General features: G+C 40.1%; 1 protein-coding gene across 1 annotated transcript in view; it reads left to right on the top strand.

Moving 5' to 3' along the window:
• nr3c2 (nuclear receptor subfamily 3, group C, member 2) overlaps window positions 1-20,676 on the top strand; it is a 79,877-nt gene that overhangs the window by 27,372 nt on the left and 31,829 nt on the right. Inside the window, exon 3 of the mRNA XM_069168055.1 lies at window positions 15,435-15,562. Within this exon, the coding sequence (XP_069024156.1) occupies window positions 15,435-15,562 (128 nt within the window). The remainder of the gene's footprint in view (window positions 1-15,434; window positions 15,563-20,676) is intronic.

The raw sequence follows: 20,676 nt of genomic DNA, 5'->3' as shown, positions 1-20,676 counted from the left end.
TATATGTTTTAACCTCCAATTATTACTTTCCTCTAACTTGTGCATGAGCCATGTATCACCTTGTGAGTTAAGAAAATGCAAAAAATTTGAGCTGGAACTATTAATCTATTAATGAAATAAATAACTGACAGGGGGAAAAAAAAAATACTTTTTTTTATAGGATTATATTTAATCCTTTGAATTACTTTTCAACCAAAAATGCTCAAATTTTTCTGCCTCCAGTTTATGAAATGTGAGGATTTGTAGCTTTGTTACTTGCTGGGTTGTTGTGGGGAAAAAGCTTTCTGAGCTGGCGTGGCCAGGGACTGTAAGTTTAACATACAACAATATATCCAAAAGATTCAAATTCAAAAGATTTGTACCTTCAACTCCTGCCTCAAAACTGTCTGCAGTTGTGTTCCTCTTTTGTTATGATAAATGGATCAATAATGATAATGATAATTCTTATGATAATTCTTGGTCAAAACTGCACTAATAAATGACAGAAAAATAATATTCATCACTATCACTGACTGGAACTTACTCTTTTGTTTTCAGTTTCTACATTCAGTTTATGCTGCCTTGCAATGAGGCTGCTGTAATAGTTAGCCAGTTTATAGCACAACCTGGCTGTAAACAGGAGTGCAGCAGATTAATACACAATTGTCCATCTGGACATTAATACTCAATAGAGAGCCACAGCTATCTCACCGGCCACTGACAGACTGTGTTGTTCACTGCAGGACTCAGTTTAAGCCTTGCAACATACATTCATCCCAATCCACCAGACGGGCCGGACAGGGAGTGTCTGCGTGGAGGACAGATTCCTTTGATGTCTGATGAGCAATTATCGACATATCACCACAATTTACCCTTAAACACACTAATCCAAAACAGCAAGTTGTTTTACGGCTTTATTAACTGCTCCTACTTTGATTTCTTTTGACCACCTCAAATGATGTAAGCGTTTCACATTGATCCTGTGTTCTGTGTTTGTTTGCAGATAGCTCAATAATCCAATTATTGCAGCACAGCTTTCTCTGAGCCTCTGTGATGTGTAGAGAGATACTTCCTTCGCATGCAGAAAGAGAGGAGGGAGGAAATAAGGGAAGGGATAGGGGACTAAAAGGCAGAAAAGATGGAAAACTCTGGGAGCCGGAGAGACTGCGGGAGACAACCTATATGAGAGAGAGAAAGAGAAAAAGGCAAAGGGAGAGTGAACGAGTGAAGGGGAAAGAAACCACTCAGGGACTCCGCGGCTGTGTGTGTTCATGTGAGAGAAAGAAAAAGACAGAGGGGAAAAAAAACAGAAGAGAAAGTCGCAGGCAAAGCCAAAGTTACCTTTATAAATGCACTGACCTTGTGCACTGCACATTAACCTCCCTCTCCAAGAGAATTAGTCTGCATCATTCACACTCTGCTGTGCCTAACTGCCCCAATTGATTTCAGTGGACCAGGAATGGGGAAATTGAATCGCTTGTTACCATGGCCAAAGAGCAAGGAAATACATGCTAATGGTGCACAGACAGACCTGAAAAAGTTTATTGTTAGTCCACCGTTGTCTCTATGGATAGATTTAGCGTAACTAGAATGGCTCGCCAGGGTGCAAGACTGTTGGAACAGCTTCATAAGCTGAACTCTTTAACTACTTTCTCCCTCTTCTGCCTTGTCAGGTTTCAGATGCAGGTAAGGAAAGAAGACTAAATGAACAAGTATCTTCAGTGAATGGCGTATAGCCTCATCGTACTGCATCACAGCAGCCGTTCTAACCTTATTAAATCAGCATTGAGTGTATTACTTCTGATTGATGGCCGAGGGCGAGAAGCTCAGACAGATTCATTTACGCAGCTTGCAGCATTTGCTCCTTGTTAATAGCATGATGCTATGACAACAGAAACACGTTTTCAAATAGTCCTTTGTACGTTCAACTCAGACACAAAAGGGCTTCGGGGTGCGATGAGTTTACAAAGACGCTTCCACTAAACATGTATGGATTTTTTTAAATGCTTGTGGTTTACAATAGAAGATGTAAGTCTTCCGCGAGGCTAATGTGGATGTTTGGCTCCACAATGGCACACTTTGCCTTCTGCAACAAATGTTTTTAATCCACATAAATTTGAAAAAAGTTGCTCAGCAGGAGGCAAAGATTACAGGGATAATGCACGCATTGTGTTTTTCAGAAAAGTGGAGAGACATGAAGGAGTAGAGAGAGACTCTTGACAAAACAGCTGAGGAAGTAGAAGTGTTTGCGGAGGCACTGTGAAAGAGCAGCAGCTGGGGTAGGCACCTTTCAGCAGCAGAAAAGGTGGCAGGAGACAACGTTTGAATCAAATCAGTGGATAAGGTTAAAGGAGGAGCCTCTTACAGACCCTCCAGTGAAAAGCAAGTTGTTACTCATTACTTTAATATGCTAGAAGATATTTAATGCACTAAATAAGCAGTCAACACCGTGGGTAAGCATTTCCACTCTGGAATTGCAGCGACAGTCAGTCTCAACAACACGGACAGAGACAACAAGGGTCTCATACGTGACAAACTTAAGGAACCAGTCTTGTCAACCGGGTGAGACTTTTGATATCATCGAGCTGCCAGTCTTGAAGGCAAAGATGCGGAGTTACACTTAAGCCATTTGAAGAAATCAGTGGATTTTTTTTTTTTTTTTAAAGGAAAAAACATATAAATATGTTATTACCAGGGATGAATTTTTAAGGGTTTAATAAATGCCAGGAGGGGGACCTCAAATGATGTGAGGAAATATCAAACCTGTTAAATTTTGTAAAGAATACCTATTTGTCATTTTATGAGCAGGAGATCTTTTGGCTTCCACTGAGGATGACCCAAAGTTAGTAACTACGGAGACACAATGATGCAAATAAAACACCCCCAAAAAAATAAACACAGCATATGAATCCATTTTTCTTTTGTAGCAATGTTGCAAGCTGATGCTGATTTATGCAGAACAGTAGAGAAGTCTCAATCTTGAACCTCACAAGGTGATATATTTACAGGCCTTCAGGTTTGTGCCTTTTTGTAACTATACAGCTGTATTATTTTAGTTCATAAAACACAGAAATGTATGCCTGTTTAGATAAACTTTACATGAGCAAAGATATAAAGCATAACATCTGGAACAGTAGGTGTTAAATGGAAATCATGACCTCTGTTTCCCAAGGGTATTTGGTGTTGACAGGTCTGTTCAGCTCAGCATGGCACCTCTTCTGAATTTACAGTAACCAGAGTTTGTGTGCTTTGGCCAGGGATCCCAGTGAAATGGGCATGCCTCACCCTCTAACATGGCTGTTATGACAGGCTTTTTCATATAAAGCCTCTGCAGACAGACAGATCCTGGGGGCAGAGTACATAAAGAGAAGTCAGTGGCACAGAGAGGCCGTCAATGTCCACCACAGCACAGGGTGTCAGAAATCTGGATGTAGTGTGCCAGTCAGGTATACTGCACAAGGTATATGCTTGATGAGAAATTGACAGATGTCTTTCCTGATTCCAACTGTGTCTTTGTATCACTCAGAAAAGCAATTACGCTCTATTTCCTCTTATAAAGCCACTCATTAGTGCTGACGGGTTTCGCAACATGAAGCAGAACAGTGCATAGATAGAAAACGTAGAGCTACAAGCTGCTTTTCTGCTGCACAAAGCAGTGTTTCAATAGGGAATGCTTTGTTCACTGTGTAAATCCCCACGGCCTCCTGTTTAAGAGCTCACTATGTCACTTGAGACTAAACTGCAGCTCACAAAAAAGTAATTCAAATATTTTGAAGAATCCACTCAGGTTGGACCACGAGTAGGCTCCTGTAAGAAAGAAATCCATCTCTATAACTCCATTTCTTTATTTTTAATCTCATTTTATCTTTTAATAATAACAAAACCAACACACAGCTTTCAAATAAGCTACTGTACATACATGAGATATTTCCCCTCCCTTCTCCACCTGAAACCTGTCTCCCATTTCTTAAATATTTATGCAATGAGCCCAAGATGTCATGTATTTACCCTAATCTTCGGTTTCATACACCTCAAACAATGAGATGTAGTGTATACACAGGAGCAGCAGGGAGCGAGAGAAAGGAGAGAAACCTCTGAATCAACAGTATTTCCTCAGATGTAAAATGTGGGAGATATTCTGAGCCCCAGGAGTATTTGGTTGGGCGAATGTTTTATTTGAGCGGGGCATCTTAGTGGCAAAGCCAGATGTTATGATTTATTTAAAACTGCAGCGTGAAGGGAATTACAACATGGTGGGAGCTGGTACATACAGTATGTGTGTGCATGTGCCTCTAACGGTATGTTGATGAATATATTCATCATATAGCATGTGACTGCTAGCCTGAAGACATTGGCAAGGACAGTTCAGTCAGATGATTTTCATTTCAGTGATGGATAATACAGTGACATACTGTAAATGTGGTAAATGCAAAGCCACGTCTATGAGAACATATGCAAATAGGTCAACTGAAATCAATTATGGGGCTGCAACAAAGAGTTATTAACAATTATCATCAGTTTCTTATTGATCTTTTGGTTTATAAAATGTCAGAAAGTGTAGAAAGTGTTTTTCACAATCAGTTTTTGTGTGACGTCTTTAATCTAGTTTTTTTTTTTACCAGATGTCTAAAATCACACATCACAAAGAAAGAAAATGAGAAGCCAGGAATATATAATGTTTGGCATTTGTGCACATCTTAAATGATTCAATGTCACTTATTTTTCTGTCCATCATAATCCATATATTGACAAACTGTTTAGATTAACTCAAGAATATATATTAATTTTAATGAATGAAATCTCAATAGTATCCTATTGGATAGATGATGAAATAAATTCGGCCTGTAAGTAATCATCATTCAATTATTTAAACGATGAAGTCATCAAATATGCAAAAAAATCATGACAAACACCAATTACAGAGACCAAGAGGTAATTTACCACTACCTTACTTTGTCTGAACAACGATTACAAACCCAGAAGGAATTAAAATTACAATTATTTTGTATGTGAAAAGTAAACAAGCCAACATGTTTATGCTGGGGTTCTGCTGAATTATGTAAGGTTTATCTGATCCATGTGGTTACATTTGTATTTCTCATAGCAGAAAAATATCTTCATTAAAAAAAATGAGATTATTTTTAAGCATATTATGCCAAAAGTAAACCTCTGATAATGACTTTTTTTTTTTTTTACTTATAATATGGACTGTTTTAAACCATTTCAGGCTCAAAATGGTCAATTTAATTGTCGTTTATCAATGTTATCAAAGCCTGTCAGAGTCTACCTGTCAGTATTTGTGGATTTAATAATACATTTAAATTATTTCTAAATTCAGTGTGCCTCACCATTGTTGGCATCCCAGGAAGTGGCTGGCTGAAAAAGGTGACATGGGTGCCTGCTCCGAAAGGGCAGCCACATGCACCACTGCAAATCTTTCACCTTATTAAATATAGATCAATAGTCAGCTACACCTGTGAGGTAACTCTCACCTGAGCCAAGGTTACAATGACTGATGTTATTTTTAACCTTTCCTTTTGAACAGGAAATTGGGTTACCATGTATGTTATATAGTGTGTAAGTACAGTGATGATGAGAGCTGACAACAGTCGGTAAAAAGTGTCTCTCTGTCTTAATTTTTCTGTCGCTGTCTCACTCCTTGACGCCCCCTCTCCTCCTCATATCCAACACATTTCTCTTTGTGCCACACATAAAATAGAGGGAAGTCTGAGCATTATGTGGGGATGGCCAAAGCCTGGTGCATACCTTGTGATGGAGAGGTAGGAGGTAGACATTTTGGAGTCACAGACAAGCCATTCACACACAAGCAGCACTTGCAAAAGGTATTTGTTTTCACTGAACATCGGTGGACAAGGATACATTTTCAGGAATCTTAAGGATTGCACATTTATGATTTAAGGTTTCTGTTGTGAAAGCAATTCAATAACAATATTTGCATGTGTGAGGACAGACCTTGACTGAAGATGTAGTATATATTAAAGCGTTGGATTATATTGTTGCCCAAGAGTTTAAATAGATTAGGCAGTACATATGTATGTATGCCTTTGATGTTTCATTGTGTAGGGTGAGGTTTTCCTTTTTGCAGTAGTGTTTTTGTGAGAACCTAATTGCACTATGTCCCTCAGCAGGTGTTGTATTGTTCATCCAGTGGCCATCTGGGCCTGTAATCCTTTGCAGATGAACACCAATATTGTGTTTGTGTATGTGTGTGCACGTCATCATGTCTTTGCCCTCCAACCCTTTTTTTTTTTTTTTCGTTTTCGTTTTGTACCACATGTAAGGAACCTTTTGTACTTGTGAGGTCACAATTTTGCAGTTGACCTTTTAGGAAAATAGAGTTTACAATGAGCAGTCGCAGTGCTGATGGACAAACAGGCGTCATAATCGGTTTGAACTATTTATTGTATTTGCTTAGAAGTTGATGACCATCAGCCTCCCAAAATTAAACCAGCTCAAAAAATAGAATTAAAAAACAATAAGATATGGAAATTTCTTCAACCGGTCTCCATTTTCAACTGCTAGTAGGACTTTTCTTTTCAGATTTGGATTCACTTTTATTGTTATTATCATTGTACACGGTACAAGCACTGAAACAACCAAGTGTAGGTAGGTTTTTGTGCACATACTCAATTCAAAACAATAAAACAGCCTTTAAAAATACATTTTCCTGTTGTTGCATTGTTGATGTTTCATCTGCACATTTTTGTTCATCACCTGTTTGGCTCCTGATAGTTGCTGTCTGCAGCACTTTGACTCAGTGGCTGAGTCTGAGCAAGACTTCTATCTGGGTATAAGACTGCTTTTCTGCTGTTGAACCTGTCACATACTGTAGAGAGGCTGACTGGAGAGCAGCTCTCAGCAGTTCTTAAGCTAACATGCAGAATGTGTGCTGTGGTGCTGACCACCTGGATCTCAGCCAACCAGAGTTTTGGTTTTGGCTCCTGTGCACAGCCAACTTCTTGAGGTTGTGGTTTCATACCCTGTGACATTAGTGAACCACTTGACTATTAACTATACATACAATAAACATCACAGGCAGATACACTTGACAGCCTCATAGCCAACTTTAGCCCTCAGTATACGTCTTAATATACTATTGGTTTGTGTGTTCAGCACTTCCCCTTGTACACGCGGCCTGCTCTTCCTCCACGTTTGCCCTCGCAGAATTGTAAATGACTGGTGGGTGTTGAGGATGATCACATGTGACAGCTAATGGCAACATGTGCTAGCGCCAGTGTACATTAACCTACATTCAAAGTGAGGCCTTTTTGAATTACAGAGGAAAGGAAAAGGCCATCTTTTGAATAAAATATTTTTTGGCACGTTTTATTTCTCTGGACTCACAAGCTTATGTAGGTTTTAGAATTTAAATGTCAGCCTTTAGCTTATTGTATACTTTATTCTTATTGACTAGACCCTTTTTGGACACAAGAATGTTCCTGTTTACACTGACGGGTGTGCTAACTATTGCTAGAAAGTGGAGAACAGAGGTAAGGAGTCTGTGGCATGGAGGTGGCTCAGGTCATGGCTGATCCCTTAAAGATAATCTCCCTGTCTAGGGATTTGTTTTTCTCATTTGTCCTAGGGCCTCTAAGCTGAGTATAGAGGTCACTTCCTGTACAGGCAACAGGACTCAAATTGGGCCATAGACATATTTGTAAGGAGCCAGGTATTTGATGGAGGTGGTGGGAAAGAGCAAAGTAAGCAGTAAATAGAGCTGAAACATGAACACTGGGGGAGGTCAGGTCTAGAGTTCATCCATGCCACTGAAATCAAAGGATTTAGTGCTGTAACAAAACCAGTTTTGCGTCGCTTTGAAGTGGTCCATTTGTGTTTTCCTTCGTGGCAGTAAGTTAGATTAGAGTCCATTTTGAGCCATGTTTCACAAAGGTGGTGAAAACAGGTTCCCTCTTGTGTATTTAGTTAGATTTAAGCTAACGACTGTGCTTATTTTTGTTGTTATCGCGTAGATTTAAGTCACTAGCTGGTCTTTCATGTTCCTTTGCGTGTTGAACATTTTGTGTTTATCACCAGCCTCTTGTTTGCATTGTTTCTCGATTTCCCATGTCTGGAAATCAAACCTGATGCCCAACAATGTATTTTTCTACATGTCAGCTGGATTGTGTTCACAGCTGTTTTATGGTCATTTCTGTTTCCAGTCCAAAGAATCTCAAATACTTGGTGCTAAAAACAGAAACTTAGGTGACCAGTAACAGATCAGTGTGAGGAGAACATGAGGAACTTAAGTTCTTCAAGGCAGTAAAAACACTTTTGTCACAGTCAATCAAACCAGTGGTGCAGGACTTGATGAGGAGGTTTATCAAAGCCGCTGCAGACCTGCAAAAATGAACATAAGCTGTTGTTGTATTGCAGTGCATGTAATGTAGTTGCAGGTTGCATTACGTTATATTTTACAGGTATTTGAATGTTTTGTCCATTTTAACTGCCTCTGAAAGTGCAGAACGTTTTTAGGATAAGCAGGCTAATGTGGGAAACTTCTGCACAGCCTTTTACATCAACATTATTTCTAAAACTCAGATGAACGACCCATCTAAATGGAGTTCCTTGCACTATTGGAAATCTTTGACCTGGTGCGGCTTTGTGTTAGTCTGTGAACTCTGTGGACTGCATATGGTCTAAATGAATGAGTGGGTGTGTTGACCCCATAAACTGTATAGAAACTGTGTATTATTCCTGTTATGGCATTATGCAAAATGCAGAATTCAAATAATGCTCCATTAAAGTTTAAGTTTCTGTGTGCAGTTTGAAAAGTATAGAAAACATGCACAACAGCATTCACTTCAAGCACATTAGTCCTCACATAGAGCTTAAGTATATTATGCTGCAGAGAAACCTTGAACGAAGCTTTGGGCACGCAGTGGCATCCCATGCTTAATTTTATACTGTATGGATGTGATCAGTCCCTCTCTGTCCTTGACGGGCATGAATTACGGGAGTTTCCAGCCATGATAATCTTCCTCACCAGATAATAACAGCCTGCCACATCTCCCTGAGATTCATGCCTCGGGGCTTCACCACTTAGCCAAAATACCTCAGGTGATTAATTTCATTCACTCTGTGCGGCCGTGAGTGATTTAGGTGAAGTTATAATGGTCAACAGCTCCGGCTAGTTAAAACCAGAAGAGTTACACTCCCGCTGCCCTCAAAGAATCTTGTGTATCTGCAAGACCCTTGGGCCATTCAGCTGGAATTGCACACTCAAGACAAGGTGAAAGTTCAGCACAGACTGGCTGGGAAGTTGATGTTTAGAGTTGTTTATGGGATTTGAAGACAGGTACAGCTTCAGACACGTTGAGTACAAACTGGATACTGTGTAGATCAGAGTGATACTGTGGTCTGTATTCGCCCAGAGACCGAGCCAGTATGAACTCCATAAAGAGGGCTTAGTGTGTATGCTTCTGTGACTTGTCTCAATTCTTTGTTTACAGTCAAAACACTGGATTTATAAAAACAAGGTAATCGTGATTTGCCGCTACGGGGAAGGTCACTTAAAGTTTGTGGGCATAAGCGGTGGAGGGGGAGACAAAACGTCAGATTGGAATTTAAAGCAAGGAACACAGTCACAGCTGGCATACCAGAATCCAACAGACAGCAAATTTGAGGAAGAAATAGCCACACGTGCTCAGGAGTTTGAGCCTTTATCAATTCATCAATCAAAAAAAGATGATAAACACTGATAGGGAACATCACCATCTGACATAACGTATGTAAAACATCTTAAGGTTATTATTTTTTTCTGAATCAAAAGAAGCAGTCAGAGTAAATTATACTGTAACCTTAACATAAGTGTAACACAATCCCTGCATGGAGGAAATCTCATATTTCTGTATGCTCAGGTACTCTTGCCCAATGCCAGGGTCACCTTCACCAGGAAAAATAAATCTCTGGTGGCTCTCTAACACTACCCATAAGACCTCTCTCTCTCTCTTTGAGAGGCGGTGAGTGGGTGTCAACCTAATGTTTATACTGTCTGCTCATGGTTATGTAAGCCATTTTTGTCCTCTTTCTAGCTAATCTAACTTTACCTTTCCAACATGCCAAGTTGTGCGTTACATAAATCTTCTTTGAACTGGTCTAGCTCAAGGTTTTTCAGCACGCCAGGGTGTGTATTACATAAATATTGTAGGCCAGACTGTGGAGAGGTACTGTACCGCGGAAGCTGTTTTTTTGTTGTTGTTTTTTTTTTTTTTTTTTTTTTTTTTTTTTACAATCAAGGATGCTTCCCTCATGAAGGGCAGGTTCAGGAAGGCTGTGGCACTTAATCTGAACTATCCCTGTGATAACAGCCTCTAGAATGAACAAGTCAGTGTGTCTACTCAAACACACGCACAAATTTATCTTTACAGTGGGCGGCTGGCTCTACAGCAGTGTAAACAAAGTACAGTACACGTGTGTGTGTGTGTGTCAGACAGTGTTACTTGCATGATGAGGACATTGTTTTTTTATACAACAGAGCTCTCTCTGTGCTTCAGCTGCTTGTTTACTGACGCTGTCATGCTAATGTACTTATGTGGGTCAGAGAGTTCATTCTAAATAGTGAAGGCTTGCTGTCGTCCATCATATAGCCATCTCACGCCCAATTATTCACCCATAATGATGTTATCATGATAAAGCCAGAATAACTACGTACGGCCCCCTGGACTTCCTTTCTTTCTTTAGTTTGCCAGTTGTCTTTATCCGCTCAGTTTCTATGGCAACTAATTGTTCTTGTTATGCTTCGCTCAGATGACTGGTGACCTTTTCTTGTGGCCCATATTGACCTGTTTATGGTAAATGGAAATGATGCACTCACACCTAAGAAAAATTCCCTAAAAAAAGAGAGAGAGAGAGCAGCTTTGAATGGCTGCAGTCAATATTAAGGGCAGTTTTCCAGATTCTGATAACTCTTTGGATTAAATAACTATCCTTTCTTGTCTTAGCTCTCAATGATTTAGCATTCTGTCTGCAGCTGAGAGAGGGTGGGGATATCTGAACCATTTGAAGAATGCTCCCAGTGTGACATCCGAATTACTTGTAGACAAGCACAAGGTCAATTTGAGCCTGAACATCTGTCCAGTGGTTTAGTCCTCACACATTTTAGTGGGCACAGGGGGCTTTGTCTGGCTTCAAGCTAACACATTTCCTTTGCTTGTGTGATTTCATTAATATCGTCCCTAAGCAGCCTGTTGGTCTGACAAGCAGAGAAAGGGGTAGCAAGGGTTTATGGAGGATACAAATTTCTGCTTGTACGTTCTGGTGGGAAGAAATTGGCATTGTGTATTAATACTCATCTGTAGCCCCATAGGAAATAAACAGCAACTAAATAAGTTGTTAGCTTTGTGTGTTCTCTTTAAAGATGAAAGGACTCTGAAAACAATGAAACCGCTGCCCTGGAGTTTCTGTAGGAAGAGAAAAAAGCAACTGGAGCGAAGAATGAGACCTTTGATCTGTGCAGTCAGTCCCATTGAGTTTGTCTGAGAGTTTACCCAGAAATAGAGAAGACATGGGGGTCAAGAAGGAAAAAAAAAGTCACAGACCCAGTTCACAGAAGTAGCCAAGATGCAACTGCTGAACGTTTTGGGTAATAATCATCATTTTTAGAGACATCGGTAGGGATTTTTGCAAAACTTAAACAAGTTTTATAAATGTTACTTTACTGTACAGTGTAGCGTCATCTGTACTAATTCAACATTATCTCTCAAATTTGCTTCTTCTGCTTTCTGGCTCTGTGTTTGCAGTCTATGATGAAGAGTGATACTGGGTTGCAGGAATTAACAGTTTGAACAGCTGGCTTTAACAAGATGTCACTTCCAGTGGTACATCATCATTTAAACTTTCATTGAAACAGACATGAACTGCGACCTCAGAATATTTTAAACTGTGAAAATGACAAGCTAAACAAAAAAGAAAAAAAAATAATTTGCTGTGTCCTAGTGGCCTAGTGGTCAAAGACACACCACGTAACTGCAGCATTCCAATTTTAACTTCATCCACACACATTTATTTCACCTCATTCCTATTTTCTTTCAAGATCATTAAAACAAATGTCTACCATTAGTTTTGTGTATACCTTAAGCTGCAAACTGAAGGCTTACATCTCTGCTGAAACAGCCTGGTCTGAGAATGTCTGGTCGCTTGTGTTTAGTTGTGGGCTAATGGCAGTCGGTGGTGCACAGTCACTGCAGCCTGGCCTGTCTGCTCTGGTTTCATAAGCAGAGAGAGTGAATGACCTATATACTTCTCTGAGGGAGGGGAAGTCACCTTGCTGGTGGACCGGCAGGCAGGCAGGCAGGCAGGCTGGCACGCAGCGACAAGGTTTTAATGTGCGGCACTATTAAAGGGGTTGACCACTGACTCGATATTAGAGGCATACTTTAGAGGGACCTCTCATTTGCTGCTCGTGTTGTTCTTGGCCGTACTGTAAAACTTTCCGGGGCGGTTTTTCTTGGCTCGTGTTGTCTTCCTCCTAACACTGCTTTGTGATAGTGGGAAAAGGCCAATGTATGGACGAATATTCAGTACATTAACAGGCTGAAAAACGCATCGTGACATGGATTGGATTTGTGCATGCACACATAGACACAGTCGCACTCACATTAGCTGAAACTATGGGGCCTGGTGCCAGAGAGATCAAGTCAGACAAACACCTCACCAGAGACTCCTCTAAGCGTCCTAACAAATTGAATGTGTGTGTAGATGGACAAGAGGGAATTAGATCAGTGGTCCTGATTGTATCTGAGTGTGCTGTTGCTGTACCCCTTTCCAGCTAGTCCCCTGGAGGAAATGTGTGTGCATGAGAGAGCGAGGGAGAGAGACAGAGAGAGGAGGAGAGAGAGAGCTTGGCAGCTGGTTTGATGAGGGATGTACGGAGAATGTTAACCAGACAATCACCTTGCATGTTATTGATTGAGATGGAAGAGAGGTAATTAGCACAGAAAAGAAGGGGAAGCTGAGGCCACTTTTAATGTTTTGATACAAAGTGTTCTCTCGTTGTACCCATCTACATGTTGTGTTCTTTGTGTGTGGCACATGTGAGCATGAAGGGAAATGTTTCATAAAAGATTACACTGTCCTAATTTTTCCCACGTGTGTAGACCTCCCCTTAAATACACAAAGCTTTTTATACCACTGAAAAAGTAAATGTTAGATTATATGATTGCTGATTATTATGAGAAAACTGATATACTGCATTCCATTACCAAGTAGTGCAATTATGTAGCATTGTTTATAAAGGGGCTATTACAGTTTTACTCACACCATTGATCTACATGTTATAGACCCTCCTCTATAGATGCATGCTTGTTTTGCAAACTGATGAAAGCATGTCAGGTTTCACTATGAATTGTATTCATTTTGTTTCCCCCTCACCGAGTTTTAGTTCTCGGTCTAGTTCCTTTGGAGATGTTAATATTTGATGAAATAAAAATAAATCTGAGATTAAAATCTAAAACCCTCATCAAATCAGTATTTTTTTTGTAGTACAAAATACTGATTTGTTTTTCTTCTAAAGGGAAGAACTGCTTCAAAATAAATGGAAACAATTGACGAAAAGGGGAGATCTCCTGTCTCAGGTTCACGGCATAAATTTGGGTATTGCTCTGATGCCTCCATGGGCAACTCCAAAGAAACCTTTTGTTTCTTTTTTTTTTTTTTTTATGTTTTTGCCGTTTCATCACTACTAAAAATGCAACTGTTGCAAGTAACTCAATATCACTATCCTCATTCATGTTTTAAGACACTACAAATTATATTCTGCTACAGTCAGTTAAAATAAAGGTACAAGAGAGTCGCTGCTTTGGAGATGTTACAATGTTTCATCTGGTTGCTTCGGTGTGAATTGGCAGGTTTTAGTATTTTGTAGACTGGTGATTTGCGAGTTGTTGGAAATTTCAAATAATATAATCACGAGTCCTTGGTCTGAAATGGGCCTTACTGCTTGTCCACTAGAATATTTCTGCTTCCAAACCAACTCCTACTATTTTCTGATTTCAAATGTTAACCAACTTTTTGGATCCCATCTGTTTTGTGGAACGGTCTGAGCTCACAAACCAGAAGGTAACCAGTTCTGCGTTGATGGAAATTTCCCCTGCAAGTCCTTTCAAGTTCTTTAAACACAATCGTAAAAGGCTTTGATTGTGGCTCTTTAAGCTCTTTAAGCATCCATTAGATTCAGGCCACTATTACACGACTATAAAAATTTTGATTAAACTACGGCCACATAAATCTCTATGTATATTTCGCAGTGTACAGAGTTTTTACAGCTGGTGTCGAGTGCGACACTCCCACTTTGACCAGGTGAAAAAATATGTTCTATAGGCAGAGCATGAACACCAGAGACTTCGCTGGCCAAGCCGGCTAACTTCCAATTTAGCCCTATGCTAACTTGAATCGGGTTAAAATAATTCAATGCTGCATCTCATTTGGACTTTCCAAATGTTGTCGAACTGAATGGGTCAGATTCAGATAATGAAACGAGTCATTTCGCTGGGTTGTGACGCCTTTTATAGCATTTATCCCTCATTTATTTACTGTTTTATAATCCCATCAGTAGCAAAGGAGTAGGGTATGGCTGAGTCTACGACGTAAGCATAAACTACTCTCATTAGCTGAAGAGGGAGACAAAAGTTCTGCGCTGCAAGTTTAAGTACCTCGATTTGTAATAGATTATTTACAGACATCATACATTGGCTTTGACCTTTGACTCCTATCACCATGACCCACACAGTCTCACTTGCAAGAACATCAGAAAGAACATATTCTTCCTCCTGAGCTTTAATGGCCATGTAATTGTAGGAATCAGTCCGTGGTGACAGAAGTAAATGATGCCAGAGTAAACGATGTCTTGGATCAGGCAGAAATGCAGCAGACTGTCATCAATTCTGTTGCCTTGCCTGTTGGTTGTGGGTCTGCGTAAATAACAACAACATGCCATGCTACTCACAGCACAGCACTTGTCAATTCTGATTCACACCTTTGATCTTTGACGCTGAACTGGTTATGGAGCTCGTATTAGTATATGGAATTTTGCTCCACCATGGTTTTCATAATTTGAGTCCACCACTCAACAAATGTTCCAATGCCTCACACATTTCATGCCGGGGAAGGAACAAGTGTTTTGGATCCTACTTAAATTTGACATCCTGCTCTGTGTCTCTCTGCTTATTGAATTGAAATAATCGCCTCTATAATTCTGTCAGTGTCATCATGGTGAAGCTATAAATCAGAAGAGTGCAAAGCCCTCCTTGCTTGGTTGGCAGACATCTTTATGGCTAGCCACATTGTACCACTACTGTCAGTGGGTTGTAAAAACCCAAGAATGTTTCACAATGTGTATCAGGCAGTAATGCAGTTAGGAAGGCCTTGGCGTTGTAGATGACTTTTGAAAATTAATTTATGTTTGGTTTGAAAACTCTTGTGTGTCTTTGTCCTTTCAGCTCGCCACTCAGACAACCGTCCTCAACGGCTAAAGTGTGCCTGGTTTGTGGAGACGAGGCATCAGGGTGTCACTACGGTGTTGTGACGTGTGGAAGCTGCAAAGTCTTCTTCAAAAGAGCAGTGGAAGGTATGGCACTGTTCAAACACAATGTGACTTTATGGGGCTTTTTCTGGGTTAGCTGTGAGAACTTAACAGTGCAGGGTAAAAAAAACAAAAACAACACAAGCACATGAAGAAAACATCACCACCACTTTGACAATACATGAATGTTGTAAATAAGTAAAGCAGCAAGCAAATGAAGAAACACACTGACCTCCTTGACAGCACACATGTTGCATAAGAAAAGCACGGCAAATACAGAAAACGCCAGCAAGAAAGCAAGAAAACTAAATTCTGCAAGTTGTACATAACAGTGAAATTAAATCACATAACCTGAGTTTCTGAGCACACAAAAATGAACAAGTAACTGGCAAAAAGGTGAAGCTGGGTGTGGAGCCATTTTCTTTTGATTGCTAATTTGAGAACATTATTGATGAGTAGTCAACATCAGTGGTTCTCTATTTGAAACACATTTCGTTATGCGGTCATGTGCTTTTAAATTGGTGAATGTGTTTCATCTGCAATGTTTTATAAATGCTACCAACTGTATGTCTTTGGTGGTGAAGGTGTTTTCTTCATTTGCCTTCTTGTTTTCTGTTATTGCAGTGCATTGAATTATCTGGGCCAACATCTCTTAAACAGAACATTTAATGAAAAAAAAAAAAAAAAAAAAAATCTCTTGGAGAAGAGTTACATGATGTGTCTAAAACTAATACTACTGATTGATCTCAAACTACACAAAAACTGGTTCTCACAATTGCTTAAATAGATTAAAAAAAAAAATATTACCTTAACTGCAGACTGCAGTTGTTTGTGGGGAGAACATTATGCCAAGTGTGGTACAAGCTTACAGGTTATCCAACAGGGAAATGTTAACATTAAAATAACTGCTTTCAGTAAATGTCCCATTTTTCACTGTACTTTTTTTTCCTGACAGAACAGAGTTTGAAGAGCTCACTCTAACAATCACATGGAGAGACAGCTTGGCCTTCCCATAAAGGCAGCATACAGTGCTTTTACCAATCATTTATTGGTTGATAGTTGATGCTTTTTTTTTTTTCATTTACACCACACTGTTGCATGTATGCAGCAAACTACTATTTAATTTCAGTAGACCATATGCATATTTATTTTCCCCCAAATATCATTAAAATGACCAAAAACAGGCCTTACGTTTATAGACTGTAACCGAGTTGAATGACATCAGAAAAAAAAACACATCTAGTAGGTAAGTCTCTCCAGCAGCAGCCCTTTATGTTATATTTAGCTTGGGGAAAATCAGCAATACTCATAATGTGCTTTTCGTGTTGTGCCTGTTGCCTGCGGCTTTGGCCTAACTCATTCGGATGAGTGTGTGAATGCAAAACACACTCTTACAGACTCAGTGCAGGCAAGGGAAAAGAAAAACCAAATAACAAGCAAGCCTGACTGCAAGCCAGTCATCAGTCCTCTAGGTGTTTTCCTGACCATTGGAGAAATTGTACTTATTCCCATTCAAATTAGCGGTATAATTTGATAATATTTACACACGGTCATCGCGGAGACTTGAAACTGGATTATATGTCTGGGGTAATCGAATCAGACATGCCGTTGTTCTTGCTTCAAGCCTGCCCGGCAGAGAGTCGGTGGCAGATGGTCAAGATTTGACTTTGCATGAGAGTGCTAGTCAGGTGAGGCTCTGGACAGCACTCACATCTCTGTGTAAATATAGCACTAAATCCCTGTTTGTCTCTCTTATGATGTGTTTATACTCAAAATGACTCACTGATTGTGTAACGCCCTTAAAATTCTATGCATGCTCCCGACATTCGCATTTTCCCAATATTCAATATTTCTCCGTTTCTGATCGGACTTTCCTTTTGATTTTGCTCTGCAAAAACAACTGCAACTGTGCAAACTATGACAGCAACCAATACAGTGGTGTGATGTCATCAAGGTTGTATGCGACGTGGGCTGTTACCTTACTTGACCCCTCCACAGCTGCTGCTGAGGTGGAAAAAGAGAGGTGAGGTGGAGCAAAGCAAAGGATGAAAATAGTGAGAGAAGGATTTTGCAAAGTGAAGAGAGATAGAGGACAGTGAAACAGATACAGCGAGGGAGGAGGGGAGGAAGGACAAAGAAAAAGTCAGACACAGACAGGGAGATAAAGAGAGGAGGAGCTGGGAGAGGGAGTAAGTATCAGGGAGCGGGATGGAAAGTGATGTGTCAGCAGTGAGCGTCGGAGAGGTGTAAGTTAGGACGTGAGGAGACGTTTCACTCCTCCCCACTCCAAGTATTTCCTCCTCCTTCTCCTCCTCTTTTCTCTCAAAGTTAAAAACTCAGACTTGGCATGGGAGATATAAAAGAAGACTGCAGAGAGTGGGAATCTATACAAGTGGAATAATCCAGCCCATGCTTAATTTCTTTTGGCACTGCCTGCCTCAGGGAACACAACTTTTTGGTCAGCTGTAGCTCATTAGACAACTAACTGTCTCAGCCCTTTACTACAGAGTTAGTTAGCATTCTGGAGTCATCAAAAATCAGATGGACTTCTCTGATTGTGGAGGGTCTGGTTTCCCCTTTACCCAAATCAGACATGTCATGCTAGTTAGCTTCTTTTATTAAGCTCACTAGACCTTGGCACAGTTATCCTTTGAAGTCTACATTTTGGGTTTACATTTCCACCATCTGTTTGGAATATCTATTGACCATATGGGCCTTTCACTGTCAAAATCTGTTCACTTACAGTCCTCCTCCAGAGGACAAATATTCACTCCACTTAATGTTGTTATATCTACCAGAAGGCACTGCCAACTGTACACTATAAAGTTTATAACCATGGGCCCATGAAATGTATATACATATTAAATTAGGTGCTGAGTACTCTCAGGCTGGGAATTTGTCAAAATGGCCCCGATTCATTCTTGAAAGGGATAGTTTATCTTTTTTCAAGTGGGGTTGTATGAGATACTTCTCCATAGTCAGTGTATTTACCTGACAAGAGTCGACACGTCTCTAGTTCGGAGAAGCAGGCAGCTTTGCAAGCTCAGAAGCTAAGCTATGTACTGCAGTGGGTGGGGTTTGCGTTATTGTATGACTTTGGTGGCATTTTAACACTTTAGTTCAAATTTGAACTTGCATCAAAGTCACATAATAAAACAAATTAACTAACCAACCGATTGAGGCAGCGGTAGACCAGCAACTCCCATCTATTCTGATGTAAAATGACTGTTTCTGTCAGAGGAGTCTGGTGGCTTTTAAAGAAGCAATATAATGGCTTCAATTCCTTGCGGGAAGGGGATGTCTATCAGCAAGGTTAAGCGGTATATTTGAAATATTGTGTATACTTAAACTTATATGGGTTTTCTTAGCTGGGGCGTTATTTTAGGTGGCTAAAATGTATTTTGTTGTTGACCCCTTCCACGGTAGTACTAGGCCTGTCACAGTTATTTCATATCCACCCTAATAGCAATTATTTCAGCTGACAGCAATTATTTTCCATAGTCATTAGAATCGTTTCCATTCATTTATATAAAAGCAGCTGGATGAAACTAACAGAAATGTCACATTTCCATCACAATTTCCATGTCTTTTTCCACCATTAGAGGTTTGACTTGTGCTTTTTTAATGACATCTTCTCATTGCGCCATCTTTTTCTACTGTGGTTTAAAGCCATAGCATCTGTTGACATAAACATTATGGACTTGGTTGCAAGGCCAAGCACTGCAGCCAGAAAATGTCTCCTCTTCCCTTCAGCTTTATAGGGTGTATATATATTGTTTACTCATAATTAGGCTTATTTGATACCAGTGGCATAAAATGAACAAAAGAGACAATTAAATTGCTCATCACAATGATTTTTCTGACAATTGATCATCAACTAAAGTTTCTAGAACATGACAGCCCCAAGCAGTAGATGAACTTCCATGCCAGTAAACCTACATGCTTCTCCAAACTGGGGATCGGCTGACCTCCATCTACAGCAGTAATACAGTGACTATAGATAAGCACATCGCACAACCACACTTCAAACAATCAGAATTATCCCTTTAGGCACTCACAACACAGAACCTATGCACAGACACTTATTTACAAAAGAAAGAAAAAATAAATCCTCCACCTGCTCTCCTATTCACAAGTCATCCAGTTTATTTCGTACAGTATGGCAGTTCTCACACATCATTACTGTACTGTTACATTTGATATGTTTTTGTATAGTAAACAAACATAGAAGAAGGGTATAACTTTGATGAAGCTTACAAGTTTGGCAATTGTACTGCTGTTGCTGACTCTGTCACGCCCTAACACGCAGTGAATTTATTAAAATGAATGAATTCTTCAGTAGAGACATTTATACCGTGCTGCCGGAAACAACCTTATGACACAAAGCAACAGTTGGTAAATATGTGTCATTGCTAATGAAATGTGGAAATAGCTGAATGCATTCATATGTGCTTTTCTCCTGCATCCACTCCACGAAAGACAAGTTTGTTGATACAAGACAGCTGCACTCAATAAACGACTCCATGTGGAGCACATTTGAAGAGTTCAGCCCCGGCTTATTATTCACATGTCATCAGTGGCTTGGCATGTCTGCTGTTCATAATAATACTAGGCTCTGCTTTTAGCTCACTAGCTGTTTTTGGTCGTCTCTTTTTCAACTGAGAAGTTTATATTCGACATGAGACATTAGTCAACCTTGTTATGGCCTCATTTTGTTCTACAATGTGACTAGGTCGTGGTTTCCATGGTGCTTGTGTCAATCTCAAAGCCTATTCTTCGTAACCGCCTCTGTGGAAAAGGTCGTCTGAGGACACGTCTCGCACAGATTCTGTTCTGACTGGCAGCCCTGCCGTCCAATCACATGCTTTACACCTCAGGCTGAGGGAATGAAGGCCTCCCTCCAGTGCCTGACTGAATGCTTTAGTTTGTGTGTGGAAGAGGCTCGTGTAACAACAGCTGGAGACAAGCCATTTAGCAGTATTGTCCTGCTCCCAGCTCTCCAGCAAATGTCTTACAGCAGACATCCTTTGATCAGAAACTGCGTACAAACACAATCACAAAATAGTAAAGGAATTTAGGTTAACAGCAGTAGGTACAAATTAAATCTGCAAAGCTTACTGTTAAGTATGTGTGTGACCCACATTGCTAATAGGCATTTA

Source organism: Embiotoca jacksoni, unplaced genomic scaffold (assembly GCF_022577435.1).
Source record: "Embiotoca jacksoni isolate LCO1_2020_lvr unplaced genomic scaffold, fEmbJac1.0.p SCAF_4, whole genome shotgun sequence".
Taxonomy (NCBI): Eukaryota; Metazoa; Chordata; class Actinopteri; family Embiotocidae; genus Embiotoca; species Embiotoca jacksoni.
The sequence above is the reverse complement of the archived record's forward strand: the minus strand, read 5'-3'. Positions and strand labels throughout refer to the sequence as shown.